Raw genomic sequence first — 24,071 nt, forward strand, 5'->3', positions numbered from 1 at the left:
GGGAGGAAATTTCCTCCTACAAAACGGGAGGACATTTCCTCCCCTAGGAAGGAAGGAAATTTGCCACCTATTTTTGCTCATGGAGAAAACATTTCTACCTTAGAAGGGAGGAAAATCGCCACCTTTTTTTGCTCAATGGAGTAAACTTTCTCCCCTCGTGTAATTCATATAGCTTCCACCAGATGGCGCTCCAAGCAGGAAAAAATGTTGGTGAAGTGCCAATCTGTTTTCCCCCCGCCCTTGAGCACTACATGGTAAATACACATACAACACCGAACACACGGAATACACAGAATACACGAAACACAAGCAGAACAGCTCACAACAGCAACAACGCAGCGACACCGAACCGCCACCCCTCTCCACGTACGCTAAGTTTGCACTCTCTCTATATATGGCAGTCATATTTTTGAATCCGACTTGGCCGGTGACTGCCATCATTTGTCGCATAAACACGGAGAGGCGGAGCAAATATTACTCGTACTTCATGCATTATTTCACTCGTCTCTTGGAATAGCCCTATCTCTTAATTCAACAGCCTGATCAAAGCGAATGTAGATCATTAGGATAATTAACTAAAATGTAATGATTATTTTTTTCAATAAGTTCGAAGAATCATGTTGGCAACGCAGTGTTGAAATGCAGTACACTGGTGCTGAAATTTGCCACCAAGCTATTGCTTGATTGGAGTGTTCAATGTCAGTGTAATCTATTTTAAGTTTCGGTGGGGGAATAATTAATTTTAATTGTTGCACAAGAAGTTTAATAAATTTTTCAAACAAAAAATATTACTGGTTTTAACAAGACCCGTTGCAAGAGCAGATGACATATCTTGGGTCATGCTTGGTCACCCGTAATAGAAAAAATTAATATTGTTTTAATTTCCTAACCTCGAGCGTTTTTCCTGTCAAAAGTAAGTGTCGGGAGCGATAAGGACCCACGAACCATGACTTTGGTATCGCAACCGCTTGAAAACATCACGTTACCCAAGTCAGAAAGTTAAAAAACCCGTGTTGAGAGTTTTAGATGATGATTGAAAACCTGAGACTGTGGTTTGAAAAACAGAAAATCGTGAAGTAGAAAGAAAAAGAAAATCATGAAATAGAAAGAAGATCGTTCAGAAAGAAGATCAAAAGGTCGTTCAGTCACTTCCGGAACTCTAGAAGCAATCCGTTATGGGTATGGCCTCCGCTATATACACCCTGGCGGAGCCGTGTTTTCATGTTTTAGAGAACGTTTGCAACCCGTTGCAGAATATAGCGTTACGAGAGCTACTGCAATGCAACTATTTCGTACACTAAAGCTAAAATATATGGTAGTACAGCAATTGTTAGTAATATTATATTCAAGTCGCTATCTAAATAGAACGTTAATAGTAAACTTTTGTTCATCCTTGGTTCTTTTAAAAGTACGTCCAGTACATTTGCGACGAGCAGACTTGAGATCCACGTTGTTGACGCCGGGTCAGCTTGGTCGTGTACTACAGCCGGCCAGCGCTCGTTTCGCGACACTAGAGAAACCGCGCGATAAGGGACTAAGTGGGCCGCATAAAAGAAAACAAAAGTGCAACAAAATTGTTTGTTCACTTTACTTTTTTTTTTTTGCGAGTGCGTTGTTTGATTTGTAGCACACAGTAGCAGGAGATGCCGCACAAACTAAAAAGGCGAATCATCCGTTCCTTCAAGACCGCGGATCCGGCCTCCCTCCCCCCCTTCGCCCCGCAACCAGAATGGAATGGTTGTGCTACCCTTTCTTCCAAGTGGACTCTTCCCGAATGAATAGTTGACCTTGTCTCCCGGATTTGTGGCTTCGTTCCTTCGCCGAATCGTCATTCCAGTGTCCTTTCTTGTGCGAAGCTCAGGTTTAAAAAAAAAAAAAAAAAGAAAATCGCGTGGTCCCGCAAGCCGGTCGTGGTCCCGATGTTGACGGACTACAGAGTGTGTCGGACGCAGTCGCTCGCTGCAACGCAGTGCTCGTTCCTATCGACTGGATATGCTGTTCTGTTTTACACAGAACTGAAATAAACGCCGCACGGATTACCTTTCGCTGTATGGTACGTACGCTTTATTTCAAGAGTGTATGTTTGTCGCGGAGGTGACGGGGCTAGGAACGTATAGACGTGTCGACTCGAATAGAGCAGTGATCTTAGCAACTACGTGATCAAGGGAAAAAAAATTCCACGCTCATGACGATTATTTTTTGTGCGCCTTACTTGTTACTAAAGTTAAAGCATATAGGCAGGCGAGCTGGTTAAGGATAGATAGTTTCGTGTCTCTCCGTCCTTTTTTTGTTCCTTCGCTCCAGGGTCACTATGTCTACTTGTTACGTAGCAAGTAACGCGACGAAAGCGGTCGTACTTGCCATGCCCGTGATAAGTCGCCACCTGTACTTATCGCAGCTGCAAGGTTTCATCCACAATGAATAAGCGCGATCTCGAAGCGGGCACATACGGCGTAATTCTTGCGAGACGCAGGCCACGCTACGCGCCTCGCTCATTTTCTTTTTTTTTCTGTTAAACTAGTGTACCTTAGCTAGCCCCCGCAGCTCCGCTTTTTCTCTTCTAGCACCGCGCATGGGCAGTAGTAGGATTGCTCTAGGGGACGGTAACCAATCCCTCAAGTTGCCAGCACCGCCGCGAACATGGGGAGGAATTTTCGTCCCTTTTTCTAGCGCCACCAGGTTGCGCTGCATCTAAATCGGTGAAATGGAGGAACGGGTGCGATTTCCCCCCCCCCCTTCCTTAGCGACAGGGAGGAAGATCGCTTTTTCCTCCCTTTCTCCTCCCTTTTTTTTAGAGTGTACACGCCCGCAAGATGGCAATACGTACCCTCCTCTCCTAGACAATGATTGTCGCCATCGGCAGCAGCAGTTTCTTTCTATACGCACGTTGCTGTTGCCTCCATTAGAAACCACTGTGTTAAGTATAACCCGCATGTAGTCGATTTGCCGAGAGACGATACAGGCGACGTCGGCCCGCTTTGCTGTCGCTCGGTCAGTCGCGCGATGAGGCAAACCGCATGAAGTGGCGTGAGCAAGCGACCAAGGAGATGAGGATGTTTCCTAGAAATCGAAACACCGAGCGACGCGACAATCGAGCGACAGTGAGAAATATCCGTCGCTCGCCGCTGACTCTCGTCGCTGTCGCTCGTCTCGTCGCTCGCTAAATCACTTACATGCGGTTCAGCCTTTAGGGACCGCTTTCGCACGAGCCTGTGCGTGCACAGTTTCGGAAAGCGTGTCGTGGAGACGTTTCAGAACTGGTTGCAACGGTACCGCCGCTCTGTATGAGCGAAGTAGAAGTACACATTAAACATTGTAACACCCTTGTGGGGGTAAATGGCTTGTCCTATAACTAACACCCATTTGGGTGTAGCGAAACGCCCTAAACAAAGGGCGTTATTCCAAACGCCCTTAAAATAGGGTGTTTTTCCCTAACACCCTTAAAGCACGGCGTTATTCCGAACGCCTTTCAATTAGGGTGTGATTCCACTGTACACCTTTTTATTAGGGCGTTATGTCTGCGCAGTACGCCCTCTAAATTGTGTGTATCACCGCCAGAAAGGGAAATAAAAAAGGGGCGATTACCAACACCCATAAAGCAGGGCGTAATAACCCAAAAGAGTGCACGAGAAAATGACTGGTTCACTTTTTATTTTTTTTAATCAAGGTTCTAACAGGTTCTACAAAATTCTCTATAGACGATTGCAAGTAGGTCATCTGGCCGCCGCCATGTCTCTGCTTATACGGGCAAGTGCGTGCAATTAAAAGCGTGCCAAAGGGCAAAGCTACGTTCACGCGCACGTCATCAAACTTGGCGAAGGCAAGACTGAAAGAAATAGTTCTCTTTTATCCTCGCAATTCCACCACGACCGAAACGCGTCTAAAGCAGTGGCGGTCCGTGCGTGTAAGGTCATGAATATTTCAACCGGATATTGTTTCATAACCCCTTCCAACTGTACAACCGAAGGCCCTAGTTGAATCTCCAACTGTACTTTTCTTGTGACGTTTATGCTTCCATGCACTGGTGACGTGGACAAAACTGGCAAGCTTGCAAAGACGGTACGACCATGAGTTGCTTGGGACGCAAGCGGCAGTTCATGTTTGTAAACCGTAAAATGGTCTATTGAAACGGAAGCAGGGAGGCTATGTTCGACAAATGTTTCGTTACTCCTAAAAATAAACGGAAGTGGCGGAAGTGACGATATCGCGTTTGATTGGTTAGAGGTTCAAATGACGAAAGTTACCTATTTTCGCCATTTGACCTTCCAACCAACCAAACGCGATATCGTCGCTTCCGTCACTTCCGTTTCTTTTCAGGAGAAATGAAACATTTGTTGAACATAGCCCCTTTGGACTACTATCAGAAGCATGCTTGCAGAGTACTTACAAATAAAACAGCGATCTCATGTAATCCGTGATAGATGCATAATCCGATTCGGGCAGCACAGAACTATCCACAAACACAATGTCGAGGATGAAGCGTTCGCTCACATTCAGCGGAAGTTTCGCGGTCGCCGATGAGCACCTCTCTGTCGTGATAGATGCGTAATCCGATTCTGGCAGCACAAAACAACGCAAACACAATGCCGAGGTTGAAGGCGGTCGATCACATTCAACGGAGGTCTCGCGGCCGGCGATGAGCAGCTCTTTGTCGAAATGCGTCCAACAAATACAGCACAATAATTCCATGGACTCCGACGAAATAAACGATCATTTCCGAAAAGTTGGCGTGGATGTATTCCGGCCGTTCACGACGAAAAATCACGGCTGCGACTGAACCGCACGAAAAACAGGAATACACTGACGGGCGCCCCCCTTTTTGTAAACCGGATCTACGTGGCCCCTACAACTCACCATAACTTGGCATACGGCAAAGACTACGGCCCCAGTAGCCCATCAGCGCGTCAGAGCGAATCACGTGACAAATTTTCGTCCAAGCGTCCTTGCCCTACGGAGAGCGATCACGTGTTTTGCGCCACCCCTCTGATTTGCTAGAAGTGGTCTTCGCACTCGCTCACAGCAACACGAAGACACAAAAGAAGGTTTGGAGGCTTATCAGAGGACGAGGTCAAAGGGGGTTGGACAAAGCCGCTAATCTCCCTCTGGTGCTTTGTATTGCCACCTGCCCTGCCCAGGGAAGGTCGCGAAATCGGACTCGACAGGGCTTGCTTTGCGTAGTACAACCTTGAGCGTCTCAAACTGCCACTCCTGTAGACGCCCATGATCTGGTACGGACCGCGAAATCACAAGATAAATACGAAAAAACATTTTTAACGCCGCCGAAGACGCGGTTTCACGTGTACCAAAGAAAAACCAAAAAAAAAATCGTCGGAAAGCTAGAAATTTTGGTGTTATTACGCAGAGATAAGAGTCGCGTCCCTGGGGGTGTCATTAATCCGGCTCTTTCGATTGTCTTGCGACATTGTTTCTTCAGAGATACACTCCAAAATAAAGTATCAGTGATCAATGAAGGTGCTATAAGTAGTGCGAAACCCAGTCAGGTGAGTTTGTAATATCCGAAATTAGGGCGCCACAGTTTGTTCAAGTCTTCAGCTTAAAAAGACTTTCTCAGGTTAAAAGTAAGCAGATTCTATTTTACTTAATCTTGCTTTGTATTGTTTTTTAACGTCGGATTTTAGACAGTCAAGAAAAAGAAATACCTCGCCGGCATAGCCGATTCACGCAGGACACTCCTGACAGTCAACCAAAAACGGCGCCACGTACGGTATGTCAGGATAGCGTCGGCGCGACCCATCCCATTTTTCAGATATTGGCTAGACCAAAATAATATCGGCACAATCTTTCCGATTTAATTCCATAACAGCGCAATAGTGTGTGCTGCCTAGGTTGTATATTTACACGTCTTCATTCATTTTTTTTTTTGCGAGTGGAGATGATTTTTTTTGTAATCTAGGTTGAACCGATAAAACTGATGCACGCGCGAAACGTAATTTTAGGCTCGTGTCGAACGAAGAGTTCAATAGGAGTTGCAAAAACTATTCTCTACACTCTCAGAAAAAAAGGGTGTATGTGGGTGTATCGCGCACCCTTACACCCCCCTTCGACCGGAGACACCCGGCGAGCGTAATCGCACTCCCATCACGTGAATCCTCCTCTCCCAAAGGAATCGGCGGGCGAGGCGAGGGTGTTGCCAGGTGCACCATTACACCCCTCCCCTTTCCTTTTTCAAAAAGGGGAGAGGGAGTGCTATCAGGAGAGCGCAAGAAAACAAACAAAATGCGCGCGGTAATAGAGTAGAGCGCGCGTCCTGATTAGCAGTCACTGGTTACACGTCATCCGACTGACAACCTATCACGATAGCGATCGCGTTTCCCGCGTTATCTGGCCTTCGTGTTGCTAGGAGACTTGACCTCCTCACCTCCTGCATTCCATCTCGGCGTGCTTCGGCGGCCATACTTTTGCTTCGGCTGGCGGGTGACATCGCCTTTGTTCATTCGCGCTATTTTGAATTGCGTGTTTTTTTAGAAGGTGGTTGGACAAAGCGGATCGTGTTCACGAAGCGACGCTTGGCACGTAGCTGCACTGCAGTCACAAACCAAGATGTGCCCGCCCGATAAAGGTAAGTCTGCCGTTTACATGCACTCGTTGGATGCTGCGTTTTGCGAGGCATGGGGCCTGCTAGCTGGGGACGTGCTTTCATTTTTCTCCTGTTTATGTCAGAGTTTCTTCACTTTTGTATTCGTGGCATGTGTGCGCGGTGGCGGTGCCCGGTTCTCTGAGTGTACAAACGAGCACGACATCGCAGCTTCGAGACATTATTCTTGCGTGTAGAGCTGGCGTCATTCAGAGCAACGGGTCTCTATCGTTTCGCCAAAAAACACTTTTTGTGGACAGATGTTTCATGGACTCTCGTTCGTCGACACTACCGTTCCATCGACAGTCGTTACGCGGATTTAGCGTTGTAGGGACATTTTGTCGCGGGTGTATCCTACACGTACTATCCGCTTCGTGGCAACAGTGTGAGGCAGCTCCTTACAGAAAAAAGGTAGTTTGTGCTGTCGATGAAGCATTCTGGCGATGAAACATCGCGTGTCTATAAAACGATCTGTCGGTGAAACGTTCGATTGCAAAGCAACATGCTCGCGCTTGTTACCGGCTTCGCTCGCACGTATGGTTATGCAATGCGATTTTCAGTGGGGATGATGGAACTAAGGTGGCGCTTCAAGACAAGGCAGTTAGAGTTCTTTGATAGGTTCCCTACGGGAGTCAGAGTTGCGCGTTCATCTTCGTAGCGCCGTTTTTTCTGCACGGCATGTTGATCCAGCTCCTCACGCGACTTTTGGACCTCTTGGCGAATATGTGCTGCCACCTCGACACGAGGCTAAGTGTCGAGAAAACAACGCGCGCGCAAGGCCTTTCCCACCCGTTCCACACCCAAAACGTCAGCTACATCCTGTTCAACCATTGAGGCGCTGTGACCTAGATACTGTTTCCCCAAACTCGCCTTTGTCCCCATCGTGCGTAATCTTCCGCCCCCGAGGTCGACACAACGAAACCATATTCCCTCCCTGCTCGGCCACTTCGAAGAGGGACCACTGACTGGAACCACTGACTCTCGAACCGACGAGGCGCGCGGCGCGCTCAAAAGCAGGGGTGCGTACGGCGGGGCGCGTGCAACGTTACTTTCTTGCACGGTACGTGGTCGGATCTCGCCAAATAGCGGCGCGGCGGCACGTAGAAAATAGACGCGCAACTCTGGCTCCCGCAGGGAGCCTATACAGGAACTGGTACTCTAGTGCAGCATTGAGATTAAAGGCTCCAGCCAGAGTTGCGCGTCTGGTTTCCACGTGCCGCCGCGCCGCTATTTGCCGATATCCGATCACGTGAGGAGCAGACTCCAAATGCCGTGCAAGAAAGCCACCGGTACGGCGGCTTCGCCGACGGTGCAAGCGCCTCGGTGTGCATACCCCCGCTTTTGCCTCCTCCTGTCCTGTGTTGTCCCCCCCCCCCCTGTGCCACCCCCCTAAAACAGCCGCCACAGGGCAGGTTAAAGACTGGCCGGCGGCGCCCAAGGGATACTAAGAGCACTCCCCCCCCCCCCCCCCCCCCCCCTTCCTGACTCGAAAACAAGTTGGAACGCCACTGACCGTACATATTCCCCACGAACTACACCCTCTACAATACAGATACAACTACACATTGTATCTGTATTCCTGAATACTTTTTCACCAGTTTCGCGGAAGTGTCTTGGGGATATAGCATTGCATAAAAGACAATGTATCTCAGTATCTGTATTTTTGGCCTTAAAGCAGATGTATTTCAGTGATCCCTAATACTTTTTGGAGTGTGTCTGCCCAGCCCTGGTTTATGGCACATTAATTTATTCTATCATTCTTATTATTTTCCAGGTACTTCGGGCAAATCAACCCATCTGAAGTGCGATAGAAAAGTGCAACCAGTGGCATTGCACCGAAGTTGCGAACTCTTCAATTGTGCTTTGACATCTGTGAGTGTACCGTCCTTCAATTATACTCCGTGTCACTAGTTGTGTGTAGTGCAGGTGAATGCAACGGCCATGCGAAGAGAGAAAAGGCGAGCACTAGGAAGGCATATGGGAGGGGAGGGCAGGGCTGGGGGAGAGGGGGAAAGCACTACGAATGTTAGATAGGAGAGGAGGTTACTCTCCTCATCCGCCTTTCTAGCGCTTGCCCTTTCCCCTCTTCGGGCATTGCCTTAGCCTATGCGGCGCGCAAGTAGTGACTCGGAATATATTCATCATTGTACAGATTATGATGCACTGGCAGGTAATAGATAACTGGGTAAAATTAATCTGCTCAGTGCTTGAAGACGCAGCTCGCGACTTGCTTGAACACGGCCCACAGGAAACCAGCTGCAACTTCCCGTTCTCATAACGAGCATTACAAATGGCATGCATTATAATATGTCGCTCATAGACCGATCTCACCAGCTAGTTTGAGTACGCCACCGCTGCCGATATGCATCGTGGGAGCTGTAGTCTTTCTACACGCGCGACAACCATGCTGGAGGTTTGCGCGAGCAGACCACGAGGCAGCATGAGCTGTCGCGTGAACTGGAGTCTGCCTCTTACGAACTACAGTTATGGCGGCGTCACGCATGCGTGGAAAACTTGGTGCGATCGGTCTATTCATTTACGCTGGAGACGTAGCTATGCTCTTATAACATATCCACATAGTTAATGTAGTTTCGTTTTTATTTTTCAGGTGTTTAGTCTCTATTTTTCCTTCCCTTCTTTTTTTTAGTATTGAGCACCTGCACGACAATTCCGCTGGTAGGCTGCAACCACGAGCTCTTTGCCCAAGGATGCACTTCAACTGCTTGAACTCTCGCTTGTCAGAAGAACCACCAAAGATAAATTCATGAGCTCTGGATTCTCGCCCTCAGAAAATATCACCATTAAAATACAAGTATTCGCTCAGACTGGTGCTATCAGAAATTCTCAGAAAAGCAAAAGGCATTCTTTCGAGACATGTTGAGCTTGAATATATCCTGAGTGAAATAAGCAACGGCAACAACAGTGTACTTTTTCTCTTGTCCTCTTACAAAATGGCAGTATGTTGGCGGCAGTACCACTTTAATTCTTGTGATTGCATCAGGAAGGGGATAAGGGGAGCACTACAAATGAATCACGGCTAAAAATGTCACTGTCAAGATTGCAAGTTACAAAATGTGGAGAGCGCAAGGTCCCTTTAACAAATTTCTTGACCCCCATGCCTTACAGAAGCCCTCGATCTTTTGGGGGTGGGCTATCCGGCCTCTACACTCAAATGTGTTTGAGAGCACTGTTTTAGATGGTCCAAAATTTTGTTAAAGGAAGCTTGCATTAGGACACCTCTGATGTTGACATTCGTTTATCTGGTTAGGCGCCACAGTACAAGGTTGCTTATGGCATTTTTCGGCTAATTGTGCATTTTATTAGTAAAAAATAAACACAGTTGCAATAAGAAACAGGCTGGCATTGTTGAAAACCGCCAAAATCAGTTGTTTAAGTATAATGAAAACACATGCTTTTTATCTGTGTTTTCGGTTTGCCAGCCTTGCACCTGTATCTAAAGTGGTAAACTTTCCACCCCACTATTCTTCAATGGTGTGTAAAATATTTATGAAGTTGGCTGAGTTCCTGGTTTTTGGTAATGCTCATTAAGTAAGGTGGGGGGCCTTGACAGTGTCCTATATGTATCTAATCATGGTATACAACTGGGTTTTGCTTTTCAGGAATGCTCCATGGCTCTTTTTGGTGGTCAACACCCAAGGCACAAGACTAAAAGATAAGACATGCAAAAAGAAGAAGAAAGGAAACAAGCGACGTTTCTGGTGCATGCATTCAATGTGTATTTGTGTAGTATATGTTTCACCCAGTGTTTATGAGCAATAAATATGTAGGAACAGATACCAATTTTCGTAGCTTATTTTATAAAATATTGCATGATCCTAACAATATTATATTCGCAGGAGTGACACAAAAGCTCTCAATTGTATTTCAGGTTGACAGTTAGGACGTCAAAATGATGCCCGGCCACATAATGAAATGACGGTAGAATGTGGGATTGGCAGCTTAGTTGTTTTCGGGTTGACAAATGGGACATGAAAATGATACAAAACACCGTCGTTTGACGGTTAAAAGCTTGGAAAAGAGCTGTAAAGACATTTCCTGTCAATTTAATGGAAAATGTTCTAGTGTTAGTTTTGTTGACTTCGCACATGTACACCTAAGAGTGGGGTTTATCGGTTCCCATTAAGTGAGATCGGTGTGGAAAACGGTATATAAGTACACCTAAGAATCGGGTGTAACTGCATTCCCAGTAAGTGAGAAACGGAATATCTGTGCACCTAAGAATGGGGTGTATCAGTATTCCCAGTAAGTGAGAAATGGAATATATGTACACCTAAGAATGGGGTGTATGAGTATTCCCAGTAAGTGATAAACGGAATATATGTGCACTTAAAAGAGGGGTGTATCAGTATTCCCAGTAAATGAGAAACGGAATATACGTACACCTAAGAATGGGGTGTACCGGTATTCCCAGTAAGTGAGAAACGGAATACACGTACACCTAAGATTGGGGTGTATCAGTATTCCCAGCAAGTGAGAAACGGAATATATGTACACCTAAAAATGGGGTGTATCAGTATTCCCAGTAAGTGAGAAACGGAATATATGTACACCCCGGGGTCGGGTGTGTCTTATGCACCCGCTGAGGTGCACATGCGCACCTCAAAATGAGGTGCATGTATGCACCCCTTTTTGGGGTGTCGCATATATACCCATGGGGGTGTCGTATATGGGACAAGTCACATACACCCCACTGGGTGTAAGTACTACACCCTTTTTTTTTTAGAGTGTAGCACTTTCCAACCATACGCGACTCCGTGTGGCGATTAATTATACTCGATGTTTGTACCGCCGTACATCATCAACAGTTTCACCAAAACAAAAAATATGAACGGCTATGAAATCATGGGTGTATTTGGCAGCATCACCATTACGCCCATTTCACACCGTGTGGATGAAGGGCGTAAAATTCGGCCATACACCCTTTCTACATGATTTCAGACACCATCGCTGCAAGTGGGGCGTAAAGAGGGCGTGTAAAGGGTGTAAAACGTCAGCACACCCTTTTTACACCAACCGATATTCAGAAATCGTGTAAAAAGTGTGTAAAAAAGGTGTTTGTCCTAACCAACACCCTTCCTACACCCTTTTTACACGATTATGGGTGTTACAATGTTCAGTGTGCTAGTAGAAGCGGGAAGTTGTTCGAAGAGAAAGTGCAGTAGTGTGTGGAAGTTTTTCGGCCGCTCCCACGCCACCAATTGAAAATGTCACAACAGCTGCTTGTGTCGAGTCTTTCCCAACCTTTTGATGGTTGTTCCACTTGTTCAGTGTGTGAAGCTAACGTAGAGTGTATCCTTAAGCTCCCCCCCCCCCCTCCCCGCCGCGAAAAAGTATCACGACAAAACTTACGTTCAGCCACTTGTGCTTTTGACGCTGCTTGATTGGTCCCATTACCTCGTAACGTCGACTGGCGCGACGGCGCAGTGTGTTCGAAAGAACGTGGCGAAAATACCATGGGGCAATATCTATGCAGAAGCTTCTTCGAGTATAAGGGAACAGAAACTAAACGAAACAAAAACACTTACCAGTGAGGCTCATGTCGAAGGACTCGGCGTCAATCTTCCTCAAGTCCAGGACAGTCCTCCAGGTAAGCGTGACCAGCTGGTTCTGCGACAGGTCCACGGTCACAAGGTTAGGAGCTCCCATGAACATTAGCGCCGGCAGGACGCGCAGCCGGTTGAACGAGAGGTACACGATGGTCAGGTGCGGTAGACCGTCGAAGGCCAGTGGATCGACTTCGGAGATCTCGTTGTACCTGAGGTCGAGCTCCACCAGGGACGACAAGCCGCCGAAAACGCGGGCTTCCAGCCTCTTCAGCTTGTTTCCAAACATGTCGAGTCTGAGGACCCGCGACAGGCCCTTGAAGCTGTGTTCGGTGAGGGCCTCGATGGAGTTGTCGCTGAGGTATAGCTCTTTAACCTTGCCCAGGCCCGCGAAGGCGAAGTCCTCTATGACCTTCATCTTGTTCCGCTCCAGGAACAAGTGCGTCAGAGACGGCAGGCGAGACAGGGCTCCCGCGGGCATCTTCTTTATCTTGTTGTCCGCCATTTGCAGCCTCTTGAGGCCAGGCAGATGCGAAATGCAGTCCGTCTCCAGTTCCGTGATCTCGTTGAAGTCGAGGGACAGCTCGGCCAGTTTTGTCAGGTTGTAGAAGGTGTGAGTCTTCAAGACACCCAACTCCGCCTGGGAGAACGTAAGACGCTCCAAGACCGGAGCATGTGACAGGACGTCAGAAGGAACAAACTTTAAATGGTGGTCCTCACTGAGCGAACTGAACGTGATCGAGATGATGGACGGCTGCTTCGCGAGGGCCTTGAAGACGATGTCGTCTCTGGCGATGTCCTTCAACACGTAGCAGGTTACTTCGGTCGTGTCATCGGTGATATCGTCTGTGTCGCAGCGGCAGTATAGCGCTTGATTGATGCGATTGCAGAGGTTCGGCACGAGGTTCTCGGCTTCTGATGCTCGCGCTTGGAATGTTGACGTGAGGAAGATTAGGAAGAGCGTGAGATACCTAAACCAAAAGAAGAGCGGAGACATTAAATTGTGAGCACAACGTGATTATCGAACAAACTTGATGAGTAAAACTGCGGATACTGTACACTTTAAGGCATCACTTAATTCATGTATGATTCATTTCATAGGTTAGTCCCGGGAACATTATATTCAAGTAGTATTTTAGATATAATTTTGTATGCGCTCTCAGAAGTCCCTGAGCGTACGCTTCCCTACAATGCTCTCCAAACATAAATCATCAGTATTTCTTCAATTGGCCTAACAAAACAGAATTGTAAATGGCACAGCATACACCAACGATCAGTCTCCGTGGCAAGAGAAGTTTTGCCACTGAGACCGCATGACGAATGCTTGAACAACTTTCTTGTTGTGTGAACTAATTAATGGAATACCAACAACTGCAGCCGTATTTACCAGGCGTGACTAATCAGCGAGGAACGAACGACTAGGACTGGCAGTATTCCTGGAAGCAAACTTCATCGCCGTAAGTGGGTTACTGCTCAGGAGTAACAAGCGAAAGTGACTGGAAAGTAAAGGTCATGCAGGCGTGTACTCTGGAAATGCTCTATATATACTGCGCGAACGAAACGTTTATCGCGTCAAACGTAGACATTGATTAGGTAAAAAAAAACGTTATAACTATAGAGCTTTGTTGTATACAGATCTGATTAAAGGGAAAATTGAACATCGAAAGACGGCATGAAGAAAGACGGATTGTAAGCGACGTAATGAAGACGGAAGTACTCTTAAATCGCGGCCTCTCTCGTAGTTCAGTGACCTGTTGAGATCATGTTAGCGGCAGCTCTGTCCTCTAAACAAGGCGATAGCCAGAACATTTGCACTCTAAGAAATTCCCCTACGCGTCTACTTACTCGCAAAACACTGGAAGAGCCAATCTCTGCCATCTACTAAATCAGCTTAATGAATGATGAGGCGGAACATCTGCTTAGACCTCAAAATGAAGTATGCGCTCTGCCATTACGCAATGCAAGCATGACGCTTTGCATTGCGTAATGCCACAGCGCGGACTTACTTTTTAGGTCTAAACGGATGTTCCGCCTCATCATTCGCTGAGCTGATTTCGTAGATCGCAGAGATTGGCTCTTCGAGTGTTTTGCGGGTAAGAAGACGCGCAGGCATTTCTTAGAGTCTGTTGCTACATTTCCTACTGAAGTTATCCATCGGCGTCCTGAAACAATATTTGCTTCGTTCAAGATGGCGATTGGCGGTGATGGGAGTAGGACACGGCGCTGAGCGCTAGCCACTCACAAAACACCGGCTAAACTAGCCCTAGTCCTTCACTAAGGTTTCTTAGTCACATTCCAAAGGTGGCCCATTCTCACACTTGCAATTGCTTAGAACCGAGCTCTTGGGATCTCTCTCGACAAGAGTGAGTGCTTGCGTTATTTATGAGGTGGGCCTGGAACTGCATTTCACTATAGAGCGAAGGTATCGCGATATTTGCTAGATCAAATGTACGTACGTACAGGGGTGTCAAACACGCGGCCCGGGACCCTCTGGGACGCGACTGCGAGCCCCGTCCCTATGTCTCAAGTGCTGCATTCTCCGAAGTCATAGGTTCATATCGTCGATTTATTTCCGCTGGGTAAGAGGCACCGCTCATAAAATGTGTTCACACATTTTTCTCTTCTTCATTATCTTTTGGACTAAATTTGCATTGCCTAAATATTTGCTTCTCATTCAGCGCTTTCTCACAAATCAGCCGGAACGGCAATACCCCTACTTCGCTACAAGCGCGAGCTCCCTACTCGAGGACGCAGCTCGACTGCACGAATTCTTTCTCAGCAGGAGGAATTGCCAAAAATTAGGCATAAACTCAAACTAGCCGTCCAGAAGAAAAAAAAATGCATTATCTTATAATTCTGCTACAAAAATCGCCAGGAAAGGAAAAACTGTCGTATAAAGAGATATTGTTTTCCATTCCGGTTGAGTCTAATTGTGCGACAAGGCAACAACAGTGTGGTTGCTCTCGTTCTATCGCCAAATAGCAGCACATTGACGTTTTAGATTGATTTTATCGCCACATCAGGTGTGGGCCCAAAGTAAAGCGAGTCAAAGGTAGAGATGTCACTGTCAAAGAGGCAAATTTACAAAAAGCAGAGAGCACGAGATTCCTTGTTTGGAAAACCACAAAAGGTTCCTGAAACATGAGGCGAAACTACGAACGTGGGGTGAGCGTTCTCTGTTAGGGTCAAAACGCTCACGGAGCAGTGTCCACGGTTCTTACCCTCCGTGGCCGCGGGTGCGACTGCAATCGAGAGAAAGATAGAGTGCATTCTGAACGTCGACGTGACGACAACGTCACGTGCGTTGCCCTTTCAGTTACAGAGGGTAGCAACTTCAACTTTAGCGTGCTGAAATGAAATACTTGATTACATCCTTACCTAGAAATTGGGATTAGACGATATAAGTTAAGCTCACTGCTTCCACTATAGAAAATATTCGTGGCTAAGTGATTGGTCAGAAGAGCTATCAATTAATGCACCCAAGCTCATTTAAAAATTTTCGGTCAATGATGTGTCCTTACTCTTTCCAATTAATGACCACACTTTCTACGTAAACGGCTCTGGCCTTAAGGCGCTCGGGACACGGGTAGTAAATACCGAGTACTTACAGTACCTCCAGCTACGCTATCGTTTTGGTCTATGACGTATTTAGTCGGCGGTGACAAGCTCCTCCTTCGAAACCCTTCCCCCTTTCCACTTAGGGGAGCAAACGCCGGAGAGGAGGTGAGTACCTCCTCGCCTCGTCTCGCCTCCTCTCAACACTCCTCTCCGGCGTTCGCTCTTTTAAAGGGGAAAGGGTTAAGAGCTTAGCGGGAACAGCTTGCCCTGGTTTTCTTAACCTGCAACAGGGTATGGTGACGTCTGCTGCATAAGTCTGCTGTTGTTTTGATCGTATGGCGCGCTAGAGCACACCAAGGAGCTTCTGAAAGGAAAGAGTGAGGTTGACGTTCGGATCCGCCCCTAGCAATTTATTCAAAGAAACTTCAAACTTTTTCTAATCATCTGGTGTCGATGGGCTGTCACTTCGACACGAAATTCCTGTGAAGCCCTATCAAATATTTTGTTTGAACGTACCAAGAATGAACACGTACCCAAACACATTCCCTGCAAAGTTCAAGCACGATTGAAGTGCTATTTATCTTTGTCGCGCCAGTTTCATTCGCAATTATATCTTCAATTTTTTTTATATATTTTATCGGTAAAAAGTATACTGCACGTAAAGGAGCATTTTACGATTTTGAAAAAAATTTAACATAAATGTGCCTTTCGAACTTCCATCGCTCCACCCACACGTCATTTTATATCTCGAGTAAGTTCGTGTTCTACCGCGTCAGCCTCATTTTATTTTATCGAATGAAAAATATATCTTGCCTTTTTAAGTTTTCTCAAGGGCCTTTTGACGGCAGTCAAACGCCGCTTCCGCGGACAAGAATGTCGACGAATACAGTCTCTACTGACAAGGAGACAGCTTCTACCAGACGTCATACTGGCTTTGTTCGAAACGTCGTAAAGATTTATCGAACCCCTCTTCGGCGAGCCGGGGCAGTTTTCTAAACCTTCCCAAATTTGCTCGAAGCTGCGCCCCGTACCGCCTTCGCTAAATTAATGAGCGACGCCGTAAATCTTGCCGCAATGAAAAGGGTGCGCATCACGAGATGCGAAAGATGAAGTAAAACTATTCGTTTACGACAGGAACATCAATTAAGCGTCGGGCTACAATATACCCACTGTAATCTGGTTACACAAGTCAGACGAATAAGCAACTGTTTTCGCATAAATTACGACCTTTGTTACGAAGAGGAAGATACTTCCAAAGTTCCTCGCATCTACGACAGCTACCGCGACTGCATGTGTGCCTGAAGCCTTTAAGCTTCCTAACGCATAAAAGTCGTCCAAGGTTATTTGGCTCTGCACTAGTGGAAGTGCTATAAATGTGTTCTGTCTGAAATGTCAATCAGAAAATCCTTCAAACTCTCATCCTTAAATTAAATTATTGATTTCGTCTTTCAAATATATTCCCCCAAAGATTGACCTGTATCTTTTTTATCACTCATTATTAAATTTACTAATAGGGAGTTAGTAGATTGTTCCATTACCTCCGAAAACGATACTCGATAATAATACTGTCGCGAAGCCGTGCTTGCGCGTGTGATCAAATTAACATCTCTGTGTCTTTTTTTTTTTTCGCGGACCTGCGAGGGTTTTTTTGGCCGATGCTGGTCGCCTCTACGGCACGGCGCATGATTCCTACCGGAGTCTGGAGGCCAAACATGGAGGTGACACTCGGGAGGCAACGACGAACGTGAACGCTGCAACGGTACACCCGTTTTAGAGCTCCATGTCGGAGATGTTTTGTCATGTACATGCCTGCTTTTGAGATTACTTCTTAAATGAGGGGGGGGGGGGGGGGGGACTTGGATTTGTCCTGTGTATAACTGTTCTTGTGATCCTGGCTTCGAATGCCTTTTGCATTTTTTATAGCCACTCTTTCGAAATTTGTTCGATAGTGTTTTGCCTTGCGTGTGCTGTTGATTTTGAGATATCCATGTCTGCTTTGTAATCCGAACCTTTCCATTGGTACTAAGAAAAAGACTCGCCTAGATTGCCTCCGAATGCTGCTAAGCCCACGGATCTCCACCATAGGGGACTGGATGGCGCATAGCTGCTCTCCGAGCCTGGCGCAAGTGAAGCCACCGGAAGTTCGATGCTTGTCCCGGTAGTCAGGCGTCTGCTGGGCTTCCAAGTGCATTCAGTCGACATTTTGGTCCAAGCGTTTTTGTACCTTTGACTGGGTTTTAATACTCCCGTTCTGAATTATATCCTGAGAATAAGGCATTTGAGCGTTGGACATACGCAAACTTGATGAACTTGAACCTCAAAATTTTCACATCGAATGGCTTCTCAGGAGACTTCTCAGGTCCGCATGTGCTGTTACTCCGCAAAAAAAAGAAAGAAAAAAAGACTCTCTCGGAATGACAAAAGAAAAACAAATCCAGCGCCTTGAACCCTGTTTGATCCAGCACTCGGAAGAGTAAAAAAGCCTGTCAAGCACTTACTTGTGGAACAAGCCGCTTACTTCCGGTGGCTTCATGCCTGCGTGCTCAATTCGTCATCCAGCCCCTATGGTGGACATCAGTGGCTAAACTGAATGTAAGCAGGCAGCCGCTAAGCTTTTTCTCGTCACTCCGCCTCTGGATGCAAACCTGTACGTCCGACCCTCTTCGGCTGTGGAGTCTTCCGCCCGCTATCTCACAAACATGCGACCCCTCAAGGCCGTGGAGGAGTTCGACTCGCCCGCCTTTGTGTGTATGCCTCTTTGTCGAGTTTGGAAGAAGCCGGCCAACCCTCTAGAGGTGTGATCGAGAAGGACGGCAGGGGAAGTGGCAGGGATAGGAGTGCTCCCCCCAAAAGTGCATTGTCCGATCGCCTATTGTGTTGTAAAAAAAGCTTTTCTAATCTTCTTCGAATAAACAGATATATTTTTATCGAAGCAATTCAATTAAGTAGAAAGAGAAACCATTCAAGTTTTTTTCGTTACAATACGGTGCATGAAAAAGGGTGCCAGACGAGTATGAGGTATCGTTATCAGAGTTTTCGGGGCGATCTACTAAAACTCCCTGATGTTTTAGTGAATCGAAAAAACGAAGCGTATCATCGAGCACTCGTTTTCCTCCTTTCTTTGTCAAAAATCTTTGGGAGGAAAATTTTAGAACTCTAACTCGTGAATATAAAAGAAATACTAGGATACAATGTTTCTATGCATGGCATCAAACTTGACGTCATCACTCTGCGCTGACTATCATTTTGTATCATTCCTACATGTCCTTGTTGAGAAAAACAAATGCATTGCTGCGAAACGTGGCCTGCGGCATGAAAGCGAATGTGACGTCATTGCCAGCCATGTATAATTGCTTCCATCGAGCGAATTGTCGGAAGGGCGGAGATCAGTCGCATTGTCCTGGTCTAAACGAGCATCGAAGTGCCGCAGTCGCTCACCGAAATCGGCGTCATGCGGGCAGTCATGTTCGACTCGATGACGGCAGGGTAGAGGCTGTCCCCTGATACAGGGCAACCCTTGCGCCGCATAGGGCGGAAACCAGAGCGAGCAAAGGGAACATAGGGTTGCCAAAGGAATATGTGTCAAGATGGGAAACATTTTGCTCACAAATCAGTCATTATGAGACTGGTTGAAACGCTGCCCTGTCGCTCGAAGTTTGTGTCTTTTTTTATGTAGACAGAATTTTTTTTATTTAGTAAGAAAACAAGTAGGCATATTTTTATAAGTGCTCACGCCGACGATTAAAACCAGAATATTATTTTTTCCACAGCAATAAAATTAAATTAAAAAACCCAGTGCAAATTACGAGACCAATCTACTGAACCAGCAACTCCGAAAAAGATAGTCTTGAGGAAAATGTCAAAGAGGTTTTATAAAAACAGCATATACGTAACGGAAACCCAAAGCCGTATTTTGATCATATGGGCACTTTTGCAGCGTTCATTGTTGATTTTTAGAAGGAATCGGTCTCTATAAATTGCATTATGGTTCACACTAAGAATCATCTTGGAGAGCCTGTGTCTCGAACTTACTATTGTTGACGTGGTTCTCTTCACGAGCCGCGTGCCTTTTGCAACGGCGGCATAGACATTACAAATTCAACCAATACGCATGTAGTGTCATCAGCATAAAAAGTTGTCATGCGAACCACGTACAAGTGCGCTGTGCATGTCAACATTTTACATGTTCTCAGGTGAAGAAAAGATTACTCCAATCCCATTTTTCTTTCGTTCTTCCTCTCATATATTGAGAAGAAAAGTAAACCCGAAAGCGCAGAATGATTACATTGACATAATCACGGTATTTCAATAGTCAAGAACATAAGCAGTACAGAGCAAAGCGTTTCTTATTCGTGTTCAAGAAAATTCTGAAATGCTGAACCGCACGCTTCGCAAGGCCCAGCCAACCGATAATTAGCTTTCTTTCTTCAGTTTCAGAAGTAGCACCGTAATCGCCTCGAGCGAACAACGCAAACATTAATATCAATGGGGAATAATATCTCACAGTCGTTGGGCGCCCCGCCCCACCTATACTATTAACTAAACAATTCGAGGGCTAGCTTCTCATAGACAATTTTCTTGTGGCTCATTTTGTTAACCGGGTTTGAAATCAGCGCAGACAGCGTAGCCTTCCTCTGCTTGACTATGTGCGACGATTTCGGGGTAGTCCTTACCAGACTTGTTCACGTTACTGAAAAATAGTAAGGGATTACACTTACAACTACTCAAGGCTAAATTGTAATTAATTACAATTACAATTACCCTCCCATAAAAGTAACTGACCGTTACCCCAAAAAGTAATCCGTTACTTTCGTGGCGTTACTTTTAACATTATTGGCCTCAAGTAAAAAACAAAGGGAAGAGGGTTATTCAAGTTCTTATTGTTGCTACGTGTTCCATTTAATGACCTTGAGTATTCTGAGCAACAGCAAGCTCTCGAAAGTCTCGTCAAACATCTTGCGGTATTTCTTACTCAATATGTCGACTGCTACGCTGAACACCCTTTGAGCTGAGGCACTGGATGGGACTGCCAAATTGTTCCTTACGAATGCTTCATTTTCTGCATTGAGCTTTTTCAGCGAAGCAAGGGAAGTACTATTTACCTCGAAGATAGATCAAAGCTTCGTCGTTGCAGCCGTTGCCTGATATTTGAGAGATTTAGTACATCCTTCCGATACCTCCGATACCCGCCCTAACGGTACCTGATAACGATATGATGGCTGCGCAAAGACGGCGGCGAAGTATCGGATATCGTAATCGAAGTCATCGGACCGAGCTACTAAAATTCTCCATTGTCTAAATCGCGAAGCTGTGGAAGTCATCAATAGCAAAACATAGTTGTAACAGCAAGGTGATAATTAAATAATAAATAAATTTTGGCTCGATATTCTTCCTTTGGTTCGGAACAGTTGGAGCCCCACTTGAGACGTTGGTGAATAAAAAAGTTTCCAGTATATAAATATAAGTAATAGAAGAATCAGGACACTCATAACAACAATTAATTAGAACGTCGGTTAAAACAAGGAAATGTATACGCACGTTTGCCGTGTGTACCTTTCTTGGTGCAGTTCAAAAACGCGCGGAGCACGGACCGACTGCAGTTTACTCCGGTGTTCTCCAGATAGACGTCCGCTGATGCCACGGGCAGCAAAGGGTAGAGTACTAAGTAAACCGCGCTATGGCCCCACTCACGAATCTCACTCTCTCCTCAAGCCCAGAATATCAAGTCTGCGTCAGCCACCATTATGTTTTATTTGTAAAAATATCTGCTTGAGATAAGATGCGTCCTGCTGGGGCAAAACAGGAAGAAGAAGAAAGGAAGACTATTACCATTTTCTAAGTGCTCGCAAAAAGCTGACTGACAAAAAGGGTAGGGTAGACGGAGCGTTGTCTCGTGTGGTGACATTAGGAAAACGGTCGTAGTCACTATAACAGGGAAGGATATTGTTAATCCTTTTCAGTGCACTTACCGCCTTGAGCTTCTCGAAGAGGCGTACAATCACTTGGTGTTCTCCTCTCCCCGTCTTCGATCGCAAAGAAAAAACAAAGGGACTAAAAAAAAAACGGAAATACCTTGGCCACCCCCCCCCTTTTTTTTTATAGAAATGTTCATTTGGATTGTTTGACATTGTTGTTAGGGTCTAAAACAAAAGATTCAGGGGCTTGGTGTTGCAAACAAAGGCTTTGCGGAACTGAAGAGCGCCAAGCCTTCCTTTGCGCTGGTCAATTCGCATGACAGTATCACTAAGCTCGACTTTACAAAAACGAAAAAAAAAAAGAAAAAAGCTTCATTTAGAAGGGGCGCGGGGGGGGGGGGGGGGGGGGGAGGGTTGGTTCTGACAAAAAAAAATGTAACGGATTACAAGGAATCCGTTACGTCAAAAATGTAAGGGAATTACTTTAAAATTACTCTAGAAAATATGTAATTATTTCGTTACTAAATTATTGATAAATGTAAGGGATTACAAGTAATTTCGTTACTTGTAACGGATTCCGTACAAGTCTGGTCCTTACCGCGATCCTCGTTCCGAGGCCTTCGCTTCCCACGTGCAAACATATCCGTGGGCGTCTACACAATGGAGCTGATTACTGGAGCAGCGATATTTGGGTGCGACACCTCCATCACGGCTTAACGATTCGACCGCACACGCCCGCCGATACTCTCCAAGATAGAGATTACCCGAGGCTCATGTGTGCGATTTTTTCAACAAAGCGTAATAAAACCGTGGGATATTATTAAAAAAAAATCGGCGCGTTTGTAGTGGCGAATATTGGAAGTTGAGAAGATTGTCCTTGGAAAAGGTCGAGTTTGCAAGGATGACGCAGGAATCACGCTAGTTAACACTTTACACTAATAATAATTGACGTATTTAATATAATTAGAACACAAGAAGCCAGTTAGATACAGTCAGTGCAAAGGCGAGCTGGTGGAAGTTTATCATGATGACTTGAACCCGAGACTGGAGCAGGAGGAGGAAAACGTTTTACAGTAGTAGAACAAGAAACAGGGACATACAGTCTCTATGAAAACGTGCCGGTCGCTGTTTTTTTTTTTTTTTTTTCTATCACTGTAAAATTATTTTTCTCCTTTTGTCCACTCTTGGTTTAAAGTCGTCATGACAAGCTATTCAACCCTGCGTGATTATTTCAGTTCCAAAACTTGTTCTTTCTATGGAAGACTTTCAGCAATACAAAAGGGAGTAAAAATAATACATGGCGATCGAGTGAACATATGTTAGCTTCATGCATTGCTTATCGCATTTTATACGTCAAGCTATGAGTTTCAAGATATTAGTCATTACTTTGCTGGTTCTACAATGTCCTCCTGCTTCCGTTGTACTGCCTCATCCCTCCCCTAATGAGAAAACATTGGATACTTTTTTTCATTAAAAGTTGACCTAAGGCTTTGATCAGAATTATTGTAAAAAAGGGGCATGTGATATTCATAAGAATTTTAAGAAATATTTAGTAGATAATTTGTGTATCGTGCCCCATTTGTCTAAAGGAAGTAAGGTGAACTGCTATTAGCCAGTGTTTCAAGGGCTCCGTCAGTCCAATGTGCACAAATGTGCCAACTTTTCTGAGTAAAGAAACCGGAAGTATAAAAATTACATATTTTAAATAAATTTTAGACTTCGGTCTTCCTCACGAGCGGGGGAAAGCGTTAACCTAACGGAACGGCACTGTGCTGTGCAATCAAGACCGGCCCTACCGCATCATGGCACCCTGAGCAAACTCTGGCTGTGGCGCCCCCCCCCCCCCCCTCTCCCCACACACACCCTTTTTATACGCCCCTATTCACTAGGTTACTAGGTACGACATCAAGTTAGTAAACATGTGAGTTGTGGCCCAGCACGAGCGTTTTGCCAATCGAGAGCCTCATTCGAAAAACGAACCGTGCCTAAAATAAATCAAACAGCTAAAGCGGAATTAAAATGGATGGACCCGGCGGCGCCCCCCTTTTGACGGCGCCCTGGGCGACCGCCCAGGCCGCCCACCCCTATAGGGCCGGCCCACTGTGCAGCACACAAAGCTCGCACGTGAACTCATCGCACTATCCGTTCTTGCGATGAAAGACAAATTCAGCGATGCAAAATGGGCGCTGCAAAAGCTACATGCACAGCATTAAAACAACAATGGCAGCTGGTCTGATATTGGGCAGGTTTGTATAGGGGTATACACAAGGCGCCATATTGCTGGTCGTTGTTTGCAGCGCAGGCTCCAAACTAGCTCCTGCTTTTTGTCTGTCAAGAACACGGATCCTGATTGGGTCGCAATGCTCGCTAAACGCGCATAATCCTGCATTGCTCAAAATCAAGCTGGTTGTTCTTTGTAGACAACAAATGGGCAAAGTT

At 45.9% G+C, this 24,071-nt stretch overlaps 1 protein-coding gene across 1 annotated transcript in view; it reads right to left on the minus strand.

The window, feature by feature from the left end:
- Positions 1-13,156, minus strand: part of LOC121835614 (connectin-like) — a 94,096-nt gene extending 80,940 nt beyond the window's left edge. Inside the window, exon 1 of the mRNA XM_042290046.1 lies at positions 12,142-13,156. Coding sequence (XP_042145980.1) covers positions 12,142-13,156 — 1,015 coding nt within the window. The remainder of the gene's footprint in view (positions 1-12,141) is intronic.
- Between the last annotated feature and the right edge of the window lie 10,915 nt (positions 13,157-24,071).

Source organism: Ixodes scapularis, unplaced genomic scaffold, assembly GCF_016920785.2.
Source record: "Ixodes scapularis isolate PalLabHiFi unplaced genomic scaffold, ASM1692078v2 PGA_scaffold15__6_contigs__length_5221840, whole genome shotgun sequence".
Taxonomy (NCBI): domain Eukaryota; kingdom Metazoa; phylum Arthropoda; class Arachnida; order Ixodida; family Ixodidae; genus Ixodes; species Ixodes scapularis.